The sequence below is a fragment of the Hippopotamus amphibius genome, chromosome 12, assembly GCF_030028045.1.
Source record: "Hippopotamus amphibius kiboko isolate mHipAmp2 chromosome 12, mHipAmp2.hap2, whole genome shotgun sequence".
Classification (NCBI taxonomy): domain Eukaryota; kingdom Metazoa; phylum Chordata; class Mammalia; order Artiodactyla; family Hippopotamidae; genus Hippopotamus; species Hippopotamus amphibius.
Window position 1 is genome coordinate 29,833,351 of NC_080197.1, and position 25,029 is coordinate 29,858,379.

Here is a 25,029-nt window from a genome sequence, read left to right on the forward strand (position 1 = left end):
TTGCATCTATATTCATCAAAGATATTGGCTGGTAATTTTCTTTTTTGGTGGTGTCCTTGTCTGGTTTTAGTATCAGGGTGATGGTGATCTCATAGAATGGCTTTGGGAGTGTTCCCTCCTCTTCAATTTTTTGGAAGAGTTTGAGAAGGATCAGTGTACGTTCCTCTCTATATGTTTGGCAGAATTTGTCTGTGAAGCCATCTGGTCCTATACTTTTGTCTGTAGGGAGTTTTAAATTACAAATTCTATTTCACCTCTAGTGATTGGTCTATTCAAATAGTTATTATCTATTTCTTCTTGGTTCAATTTTGCTGGGCTGCATGTTTCTAGAAACTTGTCCATTTCTTCTAGGTTATTGAATGTGTTGGCATATAATTGTTCATAGTATTGCCTTATGGATTTTTGTCTTTCTGTGGCATTTGTTGTTATGTGTCCTTTTTCATTTCTTATTTTGTTTATTTGGGTTCTCTCTTTTCTTCTTGGTGAGCCTGGACAGAGGTTTGTCAATCTTGTTTACTCTTTCAAACAACGAGCTCTTTGTTTTATTGATTTTTGTTATATTTTTTAATCTCTATTTTATGTCCTCTCTGATCTTTAATATTTCCTTCCTTCTGCTGACTTTAAATGTCTTTTTCTAGACCTTCTAAGTGGTAAGTTAGGGTATTTACTTGAGATTTTTCTTATTTTTTTGATGATGGCATGTATTACTTTGAACCTACCTTTAAGGACTTCTTTTGCTACATCCCATAGATTTTGTATGCTTGTGTTTTCATTGTCATTTGTCTCAATGCATTTTTTTTTTAATTTCCTCTTTGATTTCATCTTTGACCCATTGGTTTTTTAGTAGCATGTTGTTTGGTCTCTGTGTAATTCTTTTTCTCATTTCTTTTTCTGTGTTTGATTTCTTGTTTCTTGCCTTTGTCATCAGAAAAGATGCTTGAGATAATTTCTATACTCTGAAATTTGTTGGTGCTTCTTTTGTGCTCCAATATGTGGTCAGTTGTAGAGAACCGTTCCATGTGCACTTCAAAAGAATGTGTATTCTGCTTTTTTCTTTTTTTCTTTTGGATGTATATCCTGAAAATATCAATTGGGTTTAACTGTTCTTTTGTATCATTTAGATTCTCTTTTGCTGTATTGATTTTCTGTCTAGATCTCTCCACTGATGTGAGTGGGGTGGTAAAGTCTCCTACAATTATTGGATTTCCACCAATTTCTCCCCTAATGGCTGTTAGTATTGATTTTATGTATCTGGGTCCACCTATATTAGGTGCATATATGTTGGCAAGTGTACAACCCTCTTCTTTTTTTTCTTTATTTTTTTATTTTTTTGGGGGGTACACCAAGTTCAATCATCTGTTTTTATACACATATCCCCATATTCCCTCCCTCCCTCAACTACCCCCCCACCCTCCCTTGAGTCCCCCCCACCCTCCCCGTCCCAGTCCTCTAAGGCATCTTCCATCCTCGAGTTGGACTCCCTTTGTTATACAACAACTTCTCACTGGCTATCTATTTAACACTTCTTACTATATATATGTCTCTGCTACTCTCTCACTTCAACTCATCTTCCCCTTCACCCCCCGCCCCCCCCAAACCTCGATTTCTCCAGTCCATTCTCTGCATCTTCATCCTTGTTCTTGAATTGATTCTTTTATTATTATATAGAGTCAGTCTTTATGTCCTTTGTTTTAAAGTCCATGTTCTCTGATATGAGGACTGCAACCCCTGCTTTCTTGTCATTTCTGTTTGCATGAAGCATCTTTTCCCACCCCTAACTTTCTATCCATGCGTGTCCTTTGCCCTAAAGTGGGTCTCTTGGAGGCAATGTATTGTAGGCTTCTGTTTTTTTATCCACTTTGCCATTCTGTGTCATTTTATTGGAGAATTCATTCTATTGATATCTAAGGTAATTATTGATAGATATATATTTATTGCCATTTTAAGCCTTGTTTTCCCATTGATTTTGTATTTCTTCGTTGCCCTTTTCTTTTCCTTTTTGTCTTTCCTCTTGTGAATTCATGATTTCCTTTCCTAGTATACTTATGTTCTCTTCTTTTTGCGTTTTGTGAATCTATTGTGTGTTTTTGATTTGTGGCTACCCTGTTGTTCAAGCATGTGAATCCCTCCTATGTCTACTTGCCTTAGATGGGTGGTCATATAGAAACATATTTTAGAAAATTAAAAAATGTACATTTTCTAACCCTCCTCCCCCACCCTTGATGATTTTGATGTCCTCTTTTACATCTTCATGTTCACCATTTTGCTGTTCATAATGGTTATCATCACTTTCACAGAAATTTTTTGATTTTTTTAATCTGTGTACTAGCTTATTTAGCTGATTTGCTTTCCAGGTGTGATTTGCTCGTTCCTATGTATTCTTATTTCTTTTCTATTTAGAGAAAACCTTTCACTATTTGCTTTAGGATAGGTTTGGTATTGCTGTATTCTTTTAGTTTTCCCTTGTCTAAGAAATTCTTTCTCTCTCCTGCTATGCTAAATGATAATCTTGCAGAGTAGAATCCTAGATTGCAGATTTTTCCCTTTCAGGACTTTGAATGTATCTTGTCACTGCCTTCTGGCCTGCAACATTTCTGTAGAGAGATCAGCTGATAGCGTTATGGGGGTTCCCTTGTAATTAACACCTTTTTTTTTCTCTTGCTGCCTTTAGAATCCTCTCTTTATCTTTAAATTTGCAATTTATTTTAGATATGTCTTGATGTAGGTCTCTTTGGGTTTACCTTATTTGGGGCCCTCTGTGTTTCCTGTACCTGAATATCTCTTTCCTTCTTTACTTTTGGGAAGTCTTCAACCCTAATTCCTTCAAATACATTTTTGATCCCCTTTTCTCTTTCTTCGCCTTCTGGAATCCCTGTTGTGCATAGATTGATGCCTGCTTTATATTATCCCATGGGTTGCTTATATTGGCTTCATTTTTTGTTTTCATTCGAGTTTCTGTCTGCTGTCTTGATTAGGTGATTTCCATTTTTCTGTCTTCCAGATCACTTATTCATTCATCTGCATTATCCATTCTGTTATTCATTGCCTTTAGTTCAGTTTTTCTCTCAGCAAATGATATTTCTAATTTTTCTTGGTTCCTTTTCATTGTTTCTAGTTCCTTTTTATAGTATTCTGCATTTCTGCTGAGAGTCTTTCTTAATTTCTTCAGTATTTTCATTATCCCCTTTTTGAAATTGGAGTCTATTAGATTAAAGAGGTCTGTATCATTGTTTGTTTTTTCAGGGGCAGTCCTTTATCTTTTACCTGGGAGTGGTTCCTCTGCTGCCTCATTGAACTTATATTTCTATTATTCTGCGAGTTGAGGAGAAGCAATTTTCTATTGTGGTCCTGCAGTGCTATTTATACATGAGAGTGTCCCTGTGTAGCTTGTGGGGATTTAATATTTGGTGTGAGGGCTGCTTTTAGAATGCATGCCTGTCACCTCTTTCCTCAGCACGTGCCAACCATATTCTCTTGATGGGAGTGTGCAGATGTGGTGTCTGGTGCCTAGTCCTGGGGTTCTTGGTGGGCAGGGTAGCTCATGTGTACCCCCAGAGCATGCAATGGGAGTGGAGGTGGCATGTGACCACTTCTGGAGTCTTTGAGGGCAGTAGCAATGGTCATGACCACAGCTCCTAAAGCCCAAAGGGTGGAGGTAGGTAGCACGCACCGCTCCTTGTGACTGCTCCTAAAGTGGGGAGGGGTGGGGCCAGGGATTCCCAGCCACTTCTGAAGAAAGGGGGTGGAGGCTCTGTGACTGGTGATAGCTCCTGAAGCTCATGTAGGCGGTGTCCTGCAGCCTGAGAGTGCATGCAGGGAAAAAGGCTACAATGGAGGGTCCCACCCCCTCCCCTCATGCACCTAGCAAACAATGGTGCATGTCCTCTAAGGCAGCCCAGGCTTCCTCCATCTATATGCACAGGTGAGCCTGCACCACACTCCAGATTTTCAGGCTGTTTCCCCACAGCCCAACCGCAGTCCTTTCCCAGGATTTGATCTCTGAATACTGAGCTTCAAACCCAGCCCCCACCTGTACAAGCAGACAAACATTTCAGGCTGGGTAATCCAAGCAGTTCCACTGACAATCTGTGCAGGTCTCTCTCTGTTCTAGCTAGTGCAAACTGGTTGCTGTGTTCTCCTCTGAGGCTACGAAGCTCCCCATCTATCCTGACTGATCTCCCCACTAGTGAGGGTACTTCCCAGAGCAATGGAAATTTTCCTCTTTCACAGCTGCCTCCCAGAGACACAGGTACCATCAGACTCCTCTCTCACTTTCCTTTTTTTTTTCTTTTTTCTTTTGTCCTTTCTGGTTGCATGGAGATTTCCTTGCTCTTTCAGAATTCTGAGGTCTTCATTAAGTAGATATTCTATGAGAATCATTCCGCACATAGATGTATTCTTGATATATTTGTGGGAGGAGATGAGCTACAAAGTCCTACTACACCATAATCTTGATTGTTCCTCCAATATTGTGGGCTAGATTCTGCCTACCACACACATCTGCCCTGACAGTTACAGAAGTCAGTTGCCATATCAAAAAAACTCTGTATGTTTCATTGCAACACAGGATGAATAAGAAGACAACTTATTGGAATCTGAAGAAGGGCTATTCAAGCAGCCCATTGGTCAAACATTACATAAAATTAAACTAGATCAATGACAAAAGAGAAATAAAATATTCACAGTACATAGAAACCAAACAACATACTCTTTAGAAATCAACATGCAAAGAAGAAATCATTAGGGGAATTAGGGAATGCCTGGAGACAAATGAAAACATAAACATGTAATACCAATATGTTTGAGATACACAAAAGAAGCCCTAAAGGGAAATTTATGGCTGGTAATGCAGACATTTAAGAAAAAGATCACAAATCAGTAACTTTATACCATAAGAAACTAGAGAAAGAAGAGCAAAGTAAACACCAAACTGAAAACTAGCAAAAAACAAAAAGGAAATAATCAACATTAGTGAAGAGAAAAGTAAAATCTGAATGGAAAAACAAAAGAGAAAATCAACAAAACCAAGAGTGATTCTTCAAAGAGAGTCACACAATTCACAAAACTTTAGCTGCATTGATGAAGAAAAAAAAGAGAGCGAGAGAAAACTCAAATAATTAAAGTCAGAAATAAAAGAACATACTAACAATTTTACTTAATAAAAGGGATTATAAAAGAGCACTACAAATGTTTAAACACCAAAAAAGTGAATAACCTAGACAAAATGGACAAATTCCTAGAAATACAAAACACCACGGCTGAATTATGAAGAAACAGAAAATCATAGTAGACCTATAATTAGCAATGAGATTCAATCAATAATCAAAAACCTCCTAACAAAGAAAGGCCAAGTACCATGTGTCTTCCCTGGTGAATCTTTCAAACTTTTAAAGAGGACTAACATTATTCCTCCCCAAACTTTCCCAAAAAATTGAAGAGGAAGAAAGACTTCTTAACTTTTTCAGAGTCCTATTAAAATTCATTCTTAGCATTATTCTGATATCAAAGCGAGACAAAGGCATAACAAGAAAACACAGACCAATATCTTTTCGAAATATTGATACAACAATCATCAACAAATGTTATCAAGTCTAATTCAATAGAATACGTAAAGAATTATGCACCATGAACAACTAGGATTTATTGTAAAAATGGTTCAATGTATGCAAATCAAACAATACATTTTAACATTTTAATAGAATAAAGAGAAAAAAACAGACCATCTCAACTGATGCAGAACAAGCATTTAACAAAAGTCAACATTTTCCATAATAAAAACAGCCAATATACTAGGAGTAGATGGAAAACTGCCCAAAAAATGAAGTCATATATGAAAAGCCCGCTGTGAAAAGCCTAGTTGATGATGAAATTCTGAAAGCTTTTCCCCTAAGATCAGGAACAGGACAAGGATGTCCATTTTTGCCACTTCTAGTCAACACAATACTGGAAATTGCAACAAAAGCAGTTTCCCAGGAAAAATATAGAAAATACATTGAAATCGGAAAGGAAAAAGTAAAACTATCTTTTTTGTATGTGACATGATTTTTATGAAGCAATTTCAACAATTCCAACATTAAGAAGCTTCAGAGCTAATAAAAAAATTCAGCAAATTTTTGAAGTATAAGCTCAACACACAAAAATCAGTTGCTTTTCTATACAGTAGTGGCAATCAATCCAAAAAGCAAGTTAAGCTAGCAATTTCATTTTTAATAGCTACAAAGCTATAAAATACTTAGGAGTAAATTTCTCCATGGAAATGAAAGCCTTGTGCATCAAAAACGTACAAAACATTGCTGAAAGAAATTAAACAAGGCATAAATAAGTGAAAAACAAAATCCTATTATGGATTCTGAGACTTAATATTGTTAAAATGTCAATTGACCTAAAGAAACTACAGCAATCAGTACAATCCCTATTCAAATCCCAAAGATGTTTTTTTTCAGAAATAGAATACCCCATTCTAAATTCATATGAAATCGCAAGGAACCTCAAATCAGCAAACAATCTTGAAAAAGAAGCCCATAGCTTGTGGACTCACATTTCCAGATTGAAAACCTTAATACAAAGCTACAATAATCAAAATAGTGTGGTACTGACATTAGGAAAGATATATAGACCAATGGAAACAAATAGAGAGCCTAGAAATAAACCCTCACATATATAGTCAAGTGATTTTTAATAAGGGGCCAAGACCATTCAATGGGCAAAGCACAGTCTTTTCAATACACGAATGGGGAGAAACTTGATATTCACATGGGGAAGAATAAAGTTGGATCGTTACCTGAAAACCGTATACTAAAATGAACTCAACATAATCAAAAACCTAAATGTAAGAGCTACAGCTGCAAAATTCTGAGAAAAAGCCACAGGTGAAACAATTCATGACATTGAATTTCACAATAATTTCTTGGATATGACACCAAAAGCAACAAAGGAAAAAATATAGAAATTGGACCTCATCGAGATTAAAACTTTCCTGCATCAGAGGATACCATCAAGAGATGAAAAGATAATTCACTGAATAGGAAAAAATATTTGCAAAGCATATATCTCATAAGGGATTTCTATCCAGAATATTTCAAGAAGTCCTACTCTTCAGCAACGAAATAACAAGCAACTCAATTTAAAAATGAATGAAAGAACAGACAGTTCTCCAAAGAAGATACACAGATGGTCAATAAGCTTGTGAAATGATGCTCAACATCACTAATAATTGGGGAAATGCAAACTAAAATCACAATGAGATACCCCTACATATTGTGTAGGATAGCTTTTACCAAAAACAAAACAAAACAAAAAGATTGAAAACTTGAAAATAAGGGTGGGCAAAGACGTTGAGAAATTGAAACCCTTGTGCATTGTTAATAGGAGTACAAAAATGGTGGAGTCTCTCTGGAAACACCAGTATTTATTTTTTTAAGTTTTTTTTAACTCTGTTTTTATGTTAACCATAGAATAGAATTTACCATATGATCCAATAATTCCACTCTTAGTTGTATACCCCAAATAATTAAAAGCAGAAATTCAAGCATACAGTTAGTCAGCAATGTTCATAGCACCATTAGTCACAATACCAAAAGGTAATACAAACAACTGAAAAATTCATCAACAAATGGATAGATGAAAATGTGGGGTGTGTGTGTGTGTGTGTGTGTGTATAAGAGGGAATACGTCTCAGCCATAAAAGAAAATTAAATTTTGCCATTTACAGCAACACAGATAGACTTGGAATATATTGTGCTAAGTTAAATAAGTCAGACAAACACAAATACTGTATGATATCACTTACATGTGGAATCTAAAGAATACAACAAACTATTTAATATAACAAAAAAGAAACCGACTCAAAGACGTAGAGCACAAGCTAGTGGTTACCAGCAGGGAGAGGGAAGGTGGGAAGGGCCATATAGGGGTAGAGGTTTAAGAGGTACAACACATTATGTGTAAATAAAGATACAAGGATATATAATACAACACCAGGAATATAGCCAATATTTTACAATAACTATAAATGGAGTATAACCTTTAAAAATTGTGGATCACTATATTGTACAACTTTAACTTATGCAATAGTGTTAAGCATGTATATTTCAATAAAAATGCGTAGTATAAACAACCCAAAATTCCATCAATAGATGAATGGATAAACAAAATGTGATATAGATAGATAGATAGATCATACATAGATGATAAATATATAAAGAGATAGATAGATAAAGTATAAAGTATATTTCAATAAAAAATAAAGCATATTTCAGCCCTAAAAAGCAATGATATTCTGACACCTTCTACAGCATGGATGAACGTTAAAAATATACTCACAGAAATAAGCCAGATACAAAAGGAAAATAGGTGATTCCACTTATATGAAGATCATAGAATATGTACATATTCTATGAAGCACATAGAATAGGCAAATTCACAGAGAAAAAGTAGAATACAGTTTACCAGTGGCAGCAGGCAAGGAGAAATGGGGAGTTATAGTTTAATGGACAGAGAGTTTCTGCTATAGATGTTGAAAAAGTTCTGGAAATGTACGCTGGTGATGCCTTCACAACATGGTGAAGGTACTTAGTGCCACTTTGTATCCTTCAAAAAAGTTAAAATGGTAAATTTCGTGTTATGTATATTTTACCACAATAAAAAAGTGTGAACCTAAACAAGGTGACTGCCCCATGTAGAGCCTCTGAATTGCACTAAAGGGCTCAAGGAAACTAAAATGTGTGGTTCTCAACGTTGATACACTGGAGAAACCTATAGGTGAATGGGGAGAAAGAACCATGGGGACAAACAATAAAAGCAAGGAAACAATACACTCCAAAATCATGTTTTGAAAACAATTGTGGGTGGTTGACTACATTTGGACAATGAGTTATGAGTTGAGGAGACATAAGTCACCACTGGGCCAATTATTTAACTACAGGTGCAAGTTTTCCAGCTTGAATTCACTGTCTAGCTAACTACTCAGTTTCTCCCAGTTACAGAGAAATACGAATACATTCCTTCTTATTTGAAATGTCCTATTAAATTGCATGGATATAAACCAGAGGAACATTCTGTTGTCGCACCACAAACAAAACCTGTGCTCTTTCTTCTTAGGGAGAAATTGTGTGGTTCACCTTTGCAGAGTGTGAACTAGTAAACTCACCCACTAAGCACTATTTCTAACCAACCATGCCACCTAGGGAGGGTGCATGCTATTACAGGGCAGGTGCCTGTGATGTGCCAAAAACATCAGATGATTTGGGTTTTTAAGTCTGGAGAAGATTGAGGTTGGGGAGTTGAACTGCTAAGACGAAAATGGGAAGAAATATGAAAGAATGTTAGAGAGGAGGAGGCAGGAGAGGAGGGATCAGGGGGTTGAGACAACCCAGGGGACAGCAAAAACCCTGCCATCTGTGTGTCTACAATTCTCCTATTACTTCTCTGGTCCAGGCCTTTCTTCTGAACTCTCTGGTCTTGTATATCCAATAATCCACTCATCACGTTCTTTAAATAGAAATAAATATCTCACCGTTAACACATCTAAAATGAAACTGAATTTCCCCCACACCCTCTGTATCTCACCTGAGCCACATTTCTTCTTCCAGATGCTCAGGTCTCAAAACTTTGGAGCCTTTCTCTCCCACCCCAAATCCTACCCATCAGGAAATCCTGTTGCTTCCTCTTCAGTGTGCATTCAGAATCTGAACGCTTTCTCTTATCTGTACTAGCTACTTTTCAGGTGCAAGACACTTTTACTTTATTGCGTGAATGCAGTGACCTCAAATGCTCTCGTTGCCTCTGTCTGTGTCCTCTTTAGCCTATTGTAGTATTCAACCAAATTCTAGAATAAATTAAAACTCATGTCACTTCTCTCTTCAAAACTTTGCAATGGCAATGATTTTACTCAGACAAAAGCCGAAATCCTTCAACATAGGAGGATGATTCTACTCTTAGGACCTCTGCACATGCTGTTTCATGACAGGAAGGGTCCTCCCCCAGATAACCACATGGCTCACTCTAGAATCGTCTTTCAATTTTGGCTCACATTTCCCCTTCTCAGGGATACCCACCCAAGACTACCAGGTTTAAAATGTATCCCATCCTACAGATTCTCCCAATTCTCTTATCCAGCTTATCTCTCTTCTTTTTTTTTTAACACTTATCACATTATAATGTACTAGACTATTTACCTAATTGTAAGTGTATTGTTTATTGCCAGTTCTTCCATTGAGATAAATAACCATGAGGGCAACTACTTTGACTTTTATTCACCAGTGCACCCCATGTTCCTATAACCATTCCTGGCACATAGTACATATCCAAAAAATATATGTATGATGCGTAAATTGCCCAGTGTGACATCTCCCTGAGACACTGAATTCTATTTTTAGTGGGTAATCTCTATGAAAATTATATCAGAAACTGAGTTCCCCATGGAGATGACTTGGTGGAAAACAAAAAGGAACTTGCTCGTATGCAAGGAGCAGAATAGTGCAGAGAAGAAAACCACAAACCCTCTTCCCCCGACCCCACCTTTCTACACACCCATTGGTAGAAGCTGCAGAAATCTCATGGGTTGGAAGCAGGACCACAGTACCAACAAGAGCAATGTTAAAATCATGAACTCTAGTATAAGATTGCTTGAGTTCAAATCATACCTCTACCATTTACCATTGAGTGACCTTGAACTTCTCCTTGTTCAATTTTCTTTTCTGTAAGGTAGGGGTGACAAGAGTATGTAGCTTGGATATAATGATCACATGAGCTAACAGCTATGGGCATTTCCAACAATGTCTGGCATGTGACTGTTCAAGAAAATGAACAGTTATTACTCATTAGATTTCTTGAGGCCTAAAGGCTGCAACTAGCATTTGATGATATAGATAGATACTGGTAGATATGGGTATGAATATAGGGACAGATATAGACATACATATGGATATGGGTACATAGGTCATATATAAACAAGAGTCTCTGTGTCTTTTATCCCCTCATTTTCTCCTCATTCCTATCAGCATGGAAGAGGGGACTCTAAGAAAGCAATGCACAAAATTCTACTCATTTACCAAGAGAGATGTTTTCTTGTCTTAAGAGTTTGCGTGAGGGTAAGGGGTAGATTCATAGAGAAGTAGAAAAGGAAGGATATTGCTGAAAGACAGCAAAAGCTAATAATCTGTTTGTTTCATCTCATGTACACTGAAAAATGATTAAGGGGAGCAATAAGGAAGTCTTTTTGAAGTCCCATGTGTTTGGGAACACTTCCTCACCCCCACTCATACACATACACACACACACGCACACATAAATACATGCATCCACAGACATGTATTAAAGTGTAGCCTAGCATGCTAGTGTACAGGTTGTTTTGAGGATCTAATGAAATTATAAGACATGTTAAATGCTCAGTGAAAAAAAAAATTAGCTCATAGAAGCCATCCAACCCAACACTGACAAAAGTTTGGGAGAACACACAGCAGGATTTGAACTCTGCTGTTCTCTGAGTGGCATGATGGGTGAGGATGCTTCTCAGTATTTTCTGATTTTTCTGCCATCAGCCTCCTCTGAGAAGCTGAGCAGTACAACATGGTTAAAAGAATCAGCCCTGGAGCTGTATGGCCTGGATTGCAATCCAGTGCTCCACTGCCTTAGATAGGCGACATTGGGCAAGTTACTCTCTATGCCTCAGTTTCCCAAACTTCAAGTTGAGGATAATGGTCATAACTATCACACTGGGATGTTGTGAGGAGCAGACAAGATAATACACACAAATCTGTCATTGGTGGTGTTTGAAGCATCATCTGTTTCAATTCCTCTGGTAAAAAACTGTGGGCAAGGGACCCACAGAGAAAATGCTCATGTACCTGATTTCATGCTCTCGGATAGTGCCCAGTCCTTGGCATTCTGTGGCTGCCCTGGATGTAACACTCATGCTTATGTGGAGACCCTAAAAATGCAGGGGCAGGGGAGGGTCCAGTGGTCAGGGAGAGGGGATTCTACCCCAAGGAATGCTCACCTGTGAGTCCAAGCAGTAGAGTCAGCAGCAAGCAAGGAGGAGGAGGGTGGGACCAGGAGGCAGGGATGTGCATTGCGAAGGCCAGAGGAGCCTGCTCTGTCCAAGTGTGTGTCCTGGGGAGAATACAGGCTTCTGTGCTCTGTGGAAAGGCGAGAAGCCCCACCTCCCACGATGTAAGAGGAAGTGTCTATGATGGGGTGAAATGGCTCTGAGTAAACTGCTTCTAGATTCTTACAGTTCCTGCTTCTAGATGGTGAAAGAGAAATCAGGCAGAGGACATGGCTACAAGATGAGGAGTTACTTACCTTATGTTTTCACAGATTGGGCAGGCCTCCCCACCTAAGGCCCCTGATTTCTCCAATGGGCCCCTGACCCCATTCATGGTGATCTCCCCGCTGGAATCCCAGCCAAACTCACAGATTCCCAAGAAAGATCTGTGGTTGTGGGCTGTGTCCCAAAGTCCCAAACCCAGTACCCAAGGATGTGGCAGTCTTGTGGTCTCATTCCCACCTACCTCAAGCAAGAGCTACTCAGGTAGAAAAAGGAGGAGGGTTTGCCAGGGCCTCTCAACTGTGGGATGGAACACGATCTGACTTCCTACTCCAACCCTTTATTGATATAACTGCTAAAACTTAGCCCAAAAGCACAGTGCAATGTGGACCTCAGAACTTGTATGACCTGCATCAAAAAAAAAAAAAAAAAAAAAAAGAAAGAAAGAAAGAAAGAAAGTAAGAATCATTTCCTACTTCTTTCAGGAGGGGAAATGGGTTATAGGACCCAGAAATTACACTGTGTGACATTTATCTCAGAGAATTGAAAACTATATCCACACAAAACTGGTGCATGAATGTGATAGCAGACTTCTTTTTAAAGCAAAACAAAACTGGTAAAAATTAAAATATCTAACAATACGTGAACAGCTTAACGAACTGCGGTGTATCCATACCAGGAAATACTACTCAGCAACTCAAAGGCATGAGCTATACATGTGTGCAACAATTGAAAGTCTCTTGAAGGCATTATGTTGAGTAAAGAAAGCCAATCTCAAAATATCAATTGCACTGATATAACATTCTCAGAATTATGTATAGAGAGAAAACAGAATGGCCTTTGCCAGAGGTTTAGTTTGGTGGGGCTGTGTGTTACTTTATTTTTTTTCTTCCCCCCACCTCCCTCGATTCCCCCCCACCCTCCCCGTGTGTCACTTTAAAGGGCTAGCACATGGGAGACTTTGTGGTCATGGAATATGTTGCATCCTGATCATGGTGGTGGTTACACAAACATGCATACAGGAGGATCAACATAAACCAAAACTCAGAATGTTATAAACTCAGCTATAAATAACAATCTCATAGTCACAATAACATAGACACTGTCTATTATGGTATCCAAAACTGTAGTTATTTTAGGGTGAAGAGGCTATACACAGACACACATGTGTCTGTGTGTCATGAGGTCAGGTGTAACAAAACATTACATACACATCTTCCATAGTGGGATATCAATTAAAAATGCCAAAGATTGAGAAAACAGGAAGTTTCTATAGAAGCATGCTATATGACATTTAGCATTAAAGCCTAAAATGGTCAGTTAAAAGATCTGAAAGTTGTTTCCTCACAGAGGTGGAAAATAGCCGCAGGTTAGAGAGACTCCAGTTTCCACATGTAGAACTTGTAGAACTATTTGATTAATATATCATTAGGATACGAATCTTTCAGAAAGATGAAACTAATTTGGATGATTGGGTTAATGTTAACAGAGTTACACACACAAAAACATGCCTTGCCTATTAGCAATGGTAAGAGTTATGTAAGCTTGCTGGATAAAGCATTGATGACCTACGTCAACTACAGTTAGTAGTCAAAACTACTGAAAGCAGAAATTATAAATTTTAAAGATTCCATAAACTAGAAATTATTAGAGATAACTGTAAGTAAAGATGCATAAGACCATTAGGGGAAAAAACAATTGTAAAATTGTGAATTTAAAATTACTTTAAAAACTAAATAAGTAAAGGTATATCATATCCATAAATGAGAAAACTCAACATTGGAAAAGCTTTCAATTTTCCCAAAGTAATATATAAATTCAATGCAATCAAATAATAATTTGAAAATGGTTTTTCATGAAACTTGAAAGATTGACTCTGAAATGAAATTGGAGACTGATACTGAGGGGAAGAAAAAGAGATTTCATACAAATGACAAGAAAGTGGGGGTATCAATACTCATATCAGACAAAATAGACTTTAAAGCAAAGCCTATAACAAAAGACAAAGGCATTATATAATGATAAAGCAATCAATACAAGAAGAGGATATTAAACATAATGACATGTATGCACTTAAGACAAGAGTACCTAAAAATATAAAGCAAATATAAACAGAGGGAGAAGTTGGCAATAATACAACAATAGTAGGGGACTTTAACACCCTCCTTGCATCAATGTACAGATTATCCAGAGAGAAAACCGATAAGGAAAGAGTGATCTTAAATGACACAGTAGACTAGTTGGAATTAATAGATAAACACACAAAAGCAGCAGCATACACACCTTTTCAAGTACACATGGAACTTTCTCAAGTCTGGATCACATGCTAGCCCACAAATCAAGTCACAACAAATTTAAAAGAATAGAAATTAGATCAAAGATAGGATCAAGATGGTGGAGTAGGAGGATGTGCACTCATTCCCTCTTGCGAGAGCACTGGAATCACAGCTAACTGCTGAACAATCATCAACAGAAAGACACTGGAACTCACCAAAAAAGTTACCCCACATCCAGAGACAAAGGAGAAGCCACAATGAGACAGTAGGAGGGGCGCAATCATGTTAAAATCAAATCCCATAAATGCTGGGTGGGTGACTCACAAACTGGAGAACAGTTATACTGCAGAAGTCCACCCACTAAAGTGAGGGTTCTGAGCCCCACATCAAGCTTCCCAACCTGGGAGTCCAACAACAGGAGGAGGAATCCCCAGAGAATCAGACTTTGAAAGCCAGCAGGATTTGATTGCAGGACCTCCACAGGACTGGGGGAAACAGAGACTCCACTCTTGGAGGGCACACAAAAAAGTGTGCTCACAAGGACACAGGGGGAAGGAGCAGTGACCCCATAGGAGACTGAACCGGACCTACCTTCTGGTGTTGGAGGATTGCCTGTAGAGGTGGGGGGCAGCTGTGGCTCACTGAGGAGACAGGGGCACTGGCAGCAGGGGTTCTGGGAAGTGCTCATTGGCATGAGCCCTCCCAGAGTCCACCATTAGCCCCACCAAAGAGCCTGTAAGCTCCAGTGCTAGGTAGCCTCAGGCCAAACAACCAACAAGGTGGGAACACAGCCCCACCCATTGGCAGACAGGCAGATTAAAGTTTTAATGAGCTCTGCCCATCCAGCCCTACCCACCATCAGTCCCTCCCATCAGAAAGCACCCACGAGCCTCCTAGACAACTTCCTCTACAAGAGGGCAGACAGCAGTGTCAAGCAGTATCAGCAGTATTTCATCTTGTGGAACTGAAAACCACAGCCACAGAAAGATAGAGAAAATGAAAAAGCAGAGGACTTTGTACCAGATGAAGGGACAGGATAAAACCCCAGAAAAACAACTAAATGAAGAGGAGATAGGCACCCTACCAGAAAAAGAATTCAGAACAATGATGGTGAAGGTGATCCAGGACTTTGAAAAAGGACTGAATGCAAAGATCAAAAAGTTTACCAAAGACCTAGAAGAATTAAAGAGCAAATAAACAGAGATATGCAACACAATAACTGAAATGAAAAACACACTAGAAGGAACCAATAGCAGATTAACTGAGGCAGAAGGGCAAATAAGTGACCTGGAAGACAAAATGGTGATAATCACTGATGCAGAAAAGAATAAAGAAAAAAGAATGAAAAGAACTGAAGACAGCCTGAGAGACCTCTGGGACAATGTTAAATGCACCAACATTGGCATTATAGGGGTCCCAGAAGGAGAAGAGAGAGAGAAAGGACCCAAGAAAATATTGGAAGAGATTATAGTTGAAAACTTCCCTAACTTGGGAAAGGAAAGAGGTACCCAAGTCCAGGAAGCACAGAGAGTCACAGGCAGCATAAACCCAAGGAGAAACATGCCAAGACATATAGCAGTCAAATGGACAGAAATTAAAGACATGAGAAAAGTTATTAAAAGCAACAAGAGAAAAATGACAAATAACATACAAGGGATCTCCCACAAGGTTAACAGCTGATTTCTCAGCAGAAACTCCACAAGCCAGAAGGGAATGGCATGATATATTTCAAGTGATGAAAGGGAAGAACCTACAACCAAGAACACTCTACCCAGCAAGGATCTCATTCAGATTCAATGGAGAAATCAAAAGCTTTACAGACAAGCAACAGCTAAGAGAATTCAGCACCACCAAACCAGCCCTACAGCAAATGCTAAAGGAACTTCTCTAAGCGGGAAAAATAAGAGACGAAAAGGATCTACAAAAACAAAAACAAAACAATTGAGAAAATGGTAATAGGAACATACATATCGATAACTACCTTGAATGTAAGTGGACTAAATGCACCAACCAAAAGATACAGACTGGCTGAATGGATACAAAAACAAGACCCATATATATGCTGTCTCCAAGAGACCCACTTCAGACCTAGGGACACATACAGACTGAAAGTGAGGAGATGGAAAAAGATATTCCATGCAAATGAAAATCAAAAGAAAGCTGGAGTAGCAATACTCATATCAGATAAAATAGACTTTCAAATAAAAAATGTTACAAGAGACAAGAAAGGACATTACATAAAGATCAAGGGATCCATCCAAGAAGAGGAGATAACAATTATAAGTATCTATGCACCCAATAAAGGAGCAGCTCAATACATACGGCAAATGCTAACAACTATGAAAGAGGAAATGCAAGGCAGAAATAGACACAGATGTAGAGAACAAACATATGGACACCAAGTGGGGAAAGTGTGGAGGGTTGGGGAGAATGAATTGGGAGATTGGGATAACAAATTTTACCCTCTAAATATATGCTGTTTACTGTCTGTAAACTGTATCTCGATAAAAGTTCTTTAAAAAAAAAGAAATTAGATCAAGCATTTTTGACAACCACGATGGTATGAAAGAAAAATAACTACAAGGAGAAAAATTGGAAAGGCACAAGCACATGGAAACTAAAAAAAGGTGCTACTAAAAAATGAGTGGGTCAATGAAGAAATCAAAGAGGAAATCAGAAAATATCATGCGACAAGTGAAAATAAAAACAAAACTTTCCAAAATCTATGGATACAGCAAAAGTAGTCTGATGAGGGAAGTTTATAGCAATACAGTCCTACTGCAAGAAACAAGGAAAATCTCAAATAAGCAACCTAACCTACCATCTAAATGAATTAGAAAAGGGGGAACAGACAAAGCCAAAAGTCAGCAGAAGGAAGGAAATAATAAAGATTAAAGAGGATATATATAAAATAGAGACAAAAAAACAATAGAAAAGATAAATGAAACAAAGAAATGGTTTTTTGAAAACATAAACAAAATTGATGAACCTATAGCCAGGCTCATCAAGAAGAAAAGAGAGTGGACTAAAATAAACAAAACAAGAGATGACAAAAGAGAAATAACAGCTGATATCACAGAGATACAAAAAAAATCATAAGAATACAATGAAGATCTATAGCCCAAGAAATTAGACAATCTAGAAAAAATGAACAAATTTCTAGAAACATACATCTTTCCAAAACTGAATCAGGATGAAATCGGCACACTGATCATGGGTAGTGAAATTGGATTGTAATTTTAAAACTACCAGCATACCTAAAGTCCAGGACCTAAAGTTCTATGAAGAAGAGCTAATGCTATCCTTATCAAATTATTCCAAATATTGAAGAGGATGAAATACTACAAAATTCATTCCATGAGGTCACCATCACTCTGACACAAAAACCAGGCAAACACACTATAAGAAAAAGAAAATTACTGCCCAATATCCCTAATGAATACAGATGAAAGAATCAAATAAACAAAATACTAGCAAACGGATTCAACAGTATATTAGAAAGATCATATACCATGACCAAGTGGGACGTATGCAGGGGATGCAAGGATGGTTCAGTATTCACAGAGCAGTGCAATACACCACAGTAACGAAAGGAAGGATAAAAATCACATGATCATCTCTATAGACACAGAAAAATACTTAGGCAAAATTCAGCATCCATTCACAATGGAAACTCTCATTAAAGCTGGTGTAGACAGAATATATCTCAACAAAATAAAAACCATGTATGACATTTTACTCAGTGTTGGAAAGCTAAAAGCCTTCCCACAAAATTCAGGAACAAGACGAGGATGCCCATTCTTACCAATTGTATTTAACACAGTATTGGAAGTTCTAGCCACAGCAATAGACAAGAAAAAGGAATAGAAGGCATCCAAACTGGAAGGGAAGAAAATAAACCTGTTAGTATTTTTAGATGACATGATACCATCTAGACAAAACCCTAAAGTCGCTACACAAACACACACACACACACACACACACAGAAATACACACACACTATTAGAACCAAAAAGTGAACTCAGTAATACTTCAGGATACAAGATTAATATGCAGGAATCTGTTGCCTTTCTATACACCAACAATGAACTCTCAGAAAGAGAAAAAGAAGAAAACAATCTCACTTAAAATATCATCAAAAAGAATATACTCATAATACCTAGGAATAAACTTATACAAGGAGATGAAAGACCTACACTCTGAAATCTATAAAACACTGATGAAAGAAATTGAAGACAATGCAAAGAAATGGAATGATATCCCATGTTCCTGTATTGGAAGAATCAACATTGTGAAAAGCAATTTACAGATTCAATGCAATCTCTATCAAATTACCAATGGCATTTTTTACAGAAGTAGAACAAGAAATCTTACGATTTGTATGGAAACTCAAAAGACCCCGAATAACCAAAGCAATCTTGAGCAGGAAAGACGCAGCTGGTGGAATCAGGCCCCCTGACTTCAAACTATACCACAAGCCCACAGTGAACAAGACGGTATGGTACTGGAACAAAAACAGAAATAAAGATCAATGGAACAGAATAGGGAGACCAGAGATAAACACACGCACATATGGGTACCTTATCTTAGATAAAGGAAGCAAGAATAAACAATGGAAAAAAGACAGCCTCTTCAATAAGTGGTGCTGGGAAAATTAGACAGCAACATGTAAAAGAATGAAATTAGAACACTTCTAACACCATACAAAAAATAAACTCAAAATGGATTAAAGACCTAAATGTAAGGCCAGACACTATAAAACTCTTAGAGGAAAACATAGGCAGAACACTCTATGACATAAATCAAAGCAAGATCCTTTCTGACCCACCTCCTAGAATAATGGAAATAAAATCAAAAATAAACAAATGGGACCTAATGAAACTTGAAAGCTTTGAACAGCAAAGGAAACCATAAACAAGACAAGAAGACAGCCCTCAGAATGGGAGAAAATATTTGCCAACAAAGCAATGGACAAAGGACAAATGCAGCTTAATACCAAAAAAGCAAATAACCCAATCCAAACATGGGCAGAAAACCTAAAGAGACATTTCTCCAAAGAAGACATGCAGATGGTTAACAAACACGGGAAAAATGCTCAACATCAAAAATCACTAGCTAAATGCAAGTCAAAGCCAAAATGAGGTATCACCTCACTCCTGTCAAAATGGCAATCATCAAAAAATCTAAAAACAGTAAATCCTGGAGAGGATGTGGAAAAAAGGGAACTCTCCTGCACTGTTGGTGGGAATGTAAATTGGTACAGCCACTATGGAAAACAGTATGAACCTTCCTTAAAAATCTAAAAATAGACCTGCCATATGACCCAGCAATCGCACTTCTAGGCATATACCCTGAGAAAATCATAATCCAAAAAGAAACATGTACCATAATGTTCATTACAGCAGTATTTACAAAAGCCAGGACATGGAAGCAACCTAAATGCCCATCAACAGATGAATGGATAGAGAAGATGTGGCACATATATACAATGGAATATTACTCAGCCATAAAAAAGAATGAAATTGAGTTATTTGTAATGAGGTGGATGGACCTAGAGTCTGTCGTACAAAGTGAAGTAAACCAGAAAGAGAAAAACAGATACTGTATACTAACTCATATATATATGGAATGTAAAAAAATAGTACTCATGAACCCAGTGACAGGAAAAGAATAAAGATGCAGATGTAGAGAACAGACTGGAGGACATGGAGGGGGGCGGGTGAAGGGGAAGCTGGCACGAAGTGAGACAGTAGCAATGACATATATACACTTCCAAATGTAAAATATTTAGAGCTAGTAGGAAGCTGCTGCATAACACAGGGAGATCAACTGGATGATGGGTAATGACTTAGAGACCTGGGATGGGGGGGAAGGGAAGGAGTCAGGAAGGGAGGGGATATATTTATAAATACAGCTGATTCACTTTGTTTTACAGCAAAAACTGGTACAACAGTGTAAAACAAATATATTCCAATAAAGAGCTTAAAAAATAAAATAAATAAAATAAAATAATAAAATAAAATAAAATAATCATCAAAAACAACACACTCAAAATACCTAGGAATAAACTTATACAAGGGGATGAAAGACCTATACTCTGGAACCTATAAAACACTGATGAAGGAAATTGAATACAATGCAAAGAAATGGAAAGATATCCCATGTTCTTGGATTGGAAATATTAATATTGTTAAAATGTTTATACTACCCAAAACAATCCATAGGTTTAATACGTCTATCAAAATATCCATGACATTTTTCACAAAGGTAGAAAACAAATAATCCTAAAATTTATATGAAACCACAAAGAGCCTGAATTGCCAAAGCAATCTTGAAAAATAAAGAACAAAGCTTGAGGAATAACACTTTCTTACTTCAGACTGTACTACACAGCTACTGGCACAAAACAGCCACATAGATAGATGGAGCAGAATAGAGAGCCTAGAGACACACCCACGCACTGATGGTCAAGTAATCTGTGAAAAAGAATGCAGGAATATACAATGGAGAATAGGCAGTTTCTTCAATAAGCAGTGCTGGGGAAATTGGACAGCTACATGTAAAAGAATGAAATTAGAACATTCCTTCACACCATACACAAAAATAAATTTTAACTGAATTAAAAAATGAAATTTAAACATAAAACTCCTAGAAGAGAACATAGGCAGAACACTCTTTGACATAAATTGTAGCAATATTTTTTGGATCTGTCTCCTAAGGCAAAAGAAACAAAAGCAAAAACGAATGAATGGGACCTAATTAAAATGAAAAGATTTTGCACAGAAAAGGAAACATTGACAAAACAAAAAGACAACCTACTAAATGGAAGAAAATATTTTGCAAATAATATGACTGAAAAAGGGGTTAATATCCAAAATATAGAAACAGATCATACAATTCAATATAAAAAGAACTGATTAAAAAATGGACAGGGGCTTCCTAGGTGGCGCAGTGGTTGAGAGCCCGCCTGCCAATGCAGAGGTCACGGGTTCGATCCCAGCTCCAGGAAGATCCCACATCCCAGCTCCAGGAAGATCCCACATGCCGCGGAGCAACTAAGCCCGTGTGCCAAAAAAAAAAAAAAAAAAAAAAAAAAAAATGGACAGAACACCTGAGCAAACATTTTTCCAATGAAGACATACAGATGGCCCAGAGGCACGTGAAACATGCTCAACATTGCTAATCACCAGAAAATGCAAATTTTAAACCACAATGAGACAACACCTTACACCTGTCAAAATGGCTATTATCAAAAATTCTACAAAGAACAAATGTTGGTGAGGATGCGGAGAAAAGGAAACCATAGTACACCTTTGGTTACATTGTCAATTGATGCAGTCACTCTGTAAAAGAGTGTGGAGGGTCTCAAAAAACTAAAAATAGAACTACCTTATAACCCAGCAATTCCACTATATTCATAAAAACAAAAAGACTAATTTGGAAAGATACATGCACCACAATGTTCATAGGAGCATTATTTATAATAGTTGAGAAATGGAAGCAACCTATGTGTCTATCAACAGATGAATGGGTAACAAGAATGTGGTATATATATAATATATATTTATAATATATTACACATACATATATAAATAATGGAAAATAGTCATTTAAAAAAGTGAAAGTCTGCCATTTGCAACAATGTGGATGGACTGCAGGTTATTGTGCTTAGTAAGATAAGTCAGACAAAGAAGGATAAATACTCTGTTATCACTTATATGTGAAATCTAAAAAATAAAATAAATGAATGAATATAACAAAACAGAAAGAGACTCATAGATATGGAGAATAAACTAGTAGTTACCAGTGGGGAGAGGGAAGGGGATTAAGAGATACAAAATACTATGTATAACATAAATAAACAACAAGGATATATTGTACAGCCCAAGAAAATATAGCCATTATTTTGTAGTAAATTTAAATGGAGTATAATCTATAAAAATCTTGAATCACTATGTTGTACACCTGAAACTAACACAATATTGTAAATCAACTATACTTCAATTTCTAAAACACAGAAAATAAAGTAAAATAAAATGCATTAGGGCCAAAAATAGCCATGACAGTTTCGAACAACAAGAAAAGGTGGGAAGTTTTATCCAACTGAGGTATTAAAACTTCTTATAAAGCTATTCTAACTAAGACAGGGTAGTTTGGTCACAGAGATAGAAAAGGAGCACAACAGAACAAAAACCTCATTAAAAGAACCAGAAATTTATGGACTCAATATATGGCAAAGGGGCAGTGCACACCAAAAAAAAAAAAAAAAAATACCCACCTGTGATACACACACACACACACACACACACACACACACGAAAAATAAAGTGAGATCAATGACATAAATGGAAAGAGAAAAACTTGATCAAGAATTGAAAAAAATATATTTATATACACAGACAAAACAAAAGCTCCAAATGATATCAACAATCTGCTTTGTGGAACACACCAGAAGGAGAGGGACTTTCCCACATGTGCCAAGGAATCAAAGATAAGAATATTTGTGTAAAACTGTGTTAGCAAAACACTAAAGATTTAATATCCATCACAAAAAAATCAACCCATTGTGGGGCACTCTGGCAATAGAAGCTATAGAGAAGTTGAAATTAATCAAGTGAAGCTACATATATTAACATGAATAAATCTCACAAACTGTGTTAAATGTAAAAAATTAAAGTTCTGTGATGCTGTATGCGCTATAAGAGCATTTATATAAAAGTTAAAACATGCAAGTAATAGTATATATTGCTTAAAAATTTACACATAAGTTGTAGAAGAATAAAATCCTGATTGAGATTATAAATACCAAACCCAGGACAGCAATTTTATTTTACTTTTTAGCTCTTTATTGGAATATAATTGCTTTACACTGTTGTGCCAGTTTTTGCCGTACAACAAAGTGAATGAGCTGTATTTATACATATATCCCCATATCTCCTCCCTTTGGCGACTCCCTCCCACCCTCCCCATCCCAGCCCTCTGAGTTATCACCCATCATTTGGTTGATCTCCCTGTGTTATGCAGCAGCTTCCCACTAGCTCTCTATTTTACGTTTGGAAGTGTATATATGTCATTGCTACTTTCTCACTTCGTCCCAGCTTCCCTTTTGCCCACCATCCTGTGTCATCAAGTCCGTTCTCTACATCTGCGTCTTTATTCTTGCCCTGTCACTGGACAAAAATACCCAGGACCTTTTTTTTTCTTTTAGATTCCATATATATGAGTTATTATACGGTATTTGTTTTTCTCTTTCTGACTTACTTCGCTCTGTATGACAAACTCTAAGTCCATCCACCTCACTACAAATAACTCCATTTCATTTCTTTTTATGGCTGAGTAATATTCCATTGTATATATGTGCCACATCTTCTTTATCCATTCATCTGTTGATGGGCATTTAGGTTGCTTCCCTGCAGGATAGTAATTTTAAAATGAACAACAGATCATAATAAAATGTGAACAGTTGCAAAGATACCATAGTAGATAGGTCCATGGATACCTTTTTATTATTCTCTGTAAATTTCAGAATAGAAAAAATGCTTATTCAGTTAGTGATTTTAAATATATATGTGTTAAAATGAAATCACACTTGCAAAAGCTCTAGATGTAAGTAAAAAGAACTCTGAAAATTAAAGGCTCTTCATGATCTGGGGCACAATGGGAAACTTTTTTATCGATCTCCTTGATTCTCTTTGGGGTAGAGGCGAGGCCAGTTTGAAGCTCAAAGCATGAGAGTCAGACATTCCAGATCTCCATGACCAAAGTCCAACCTTCACTCAGCTCCAAAGCTCAGTGTGATGGAAAGTATTAGGGTGTGTGGAAGGGAGCATGTGTGTGGTGGAGGTGGGGATGGCAGAGTGAAGGGCGGGGTGGGGGAGGGAGGTCTTGGTCACCTCCAGTCCTTACAGCTTGTCTCCACTTGAGCCCCTTGCACAGTGCGAAAGGCAATGTATTGCAGGGGATGCAGGAGCTGTAGGGGAAAACATTCATTCGTTAATTCCACAAATGTTTTTGAGCACACTCTTATGCAGTCACGTTGCTTGGCCTGGGTCCATGGCACTGATCAGAAATGAAGCCCCCGTCTTACTAGTCAATACATCCAAGTCCCCCAGATAGGCTCTGTTAGTTGATTTCATAATAATTTCCTTATTCATTCCAAGGACATATCATGTGGTAACTGAATATACAATGGTTTATGGAGGGGCTCTTTGGAGGTAGGATCTCAAGACTTGGACCTTTATCCCACCTACACACCTTGGACCTTCACCACCAGGGCCCCAAAGAACGTAACTGTAAAAACTTCAAATTCCAAGGCACTAAATAATGTATGAGAGCTGAAAGCCTCTAAGAATTCCAAGACACATTTGGGGAAAATAAGATTGTTCACAGCTCTCCCTTGAGGCTGGATCGAAATGTGACTTTTAGGCTCGCCCTGGGCGCCCCTTGCCAACCCAGAAGGGTGGCCCTGATCTCCCTCCCTAAGGA

General features: G+C 37.5%; 1 protein-coding gene across 2 annotated transcripts in view; it reads right to left on the reverse strand.

The window, feature by feature from the left end:
- The window catches only part of LOC130833267 (signal-regulatory protein beta-1-like), a 31,593-nt gene extending 19,522 nt beyond the window's left edge, over positions 1 to 12,071 (reverse strand). For both annotated transcript variants that reach the window (XM_057702721.1, XM_057702720.1), the window contains exon 1: positions 11,999 to 12,071. In XM_057702721.1, coding sequence (XP_057558704.1) covers positions 11,999 to 12,071 — 73 coding nt within the window. The remainder of the gene's footprint in view (positions 1 to 11,998) is intronic.
- Positions 12,072 to 25,029: the final 12,958 nt, after the last annotated feature.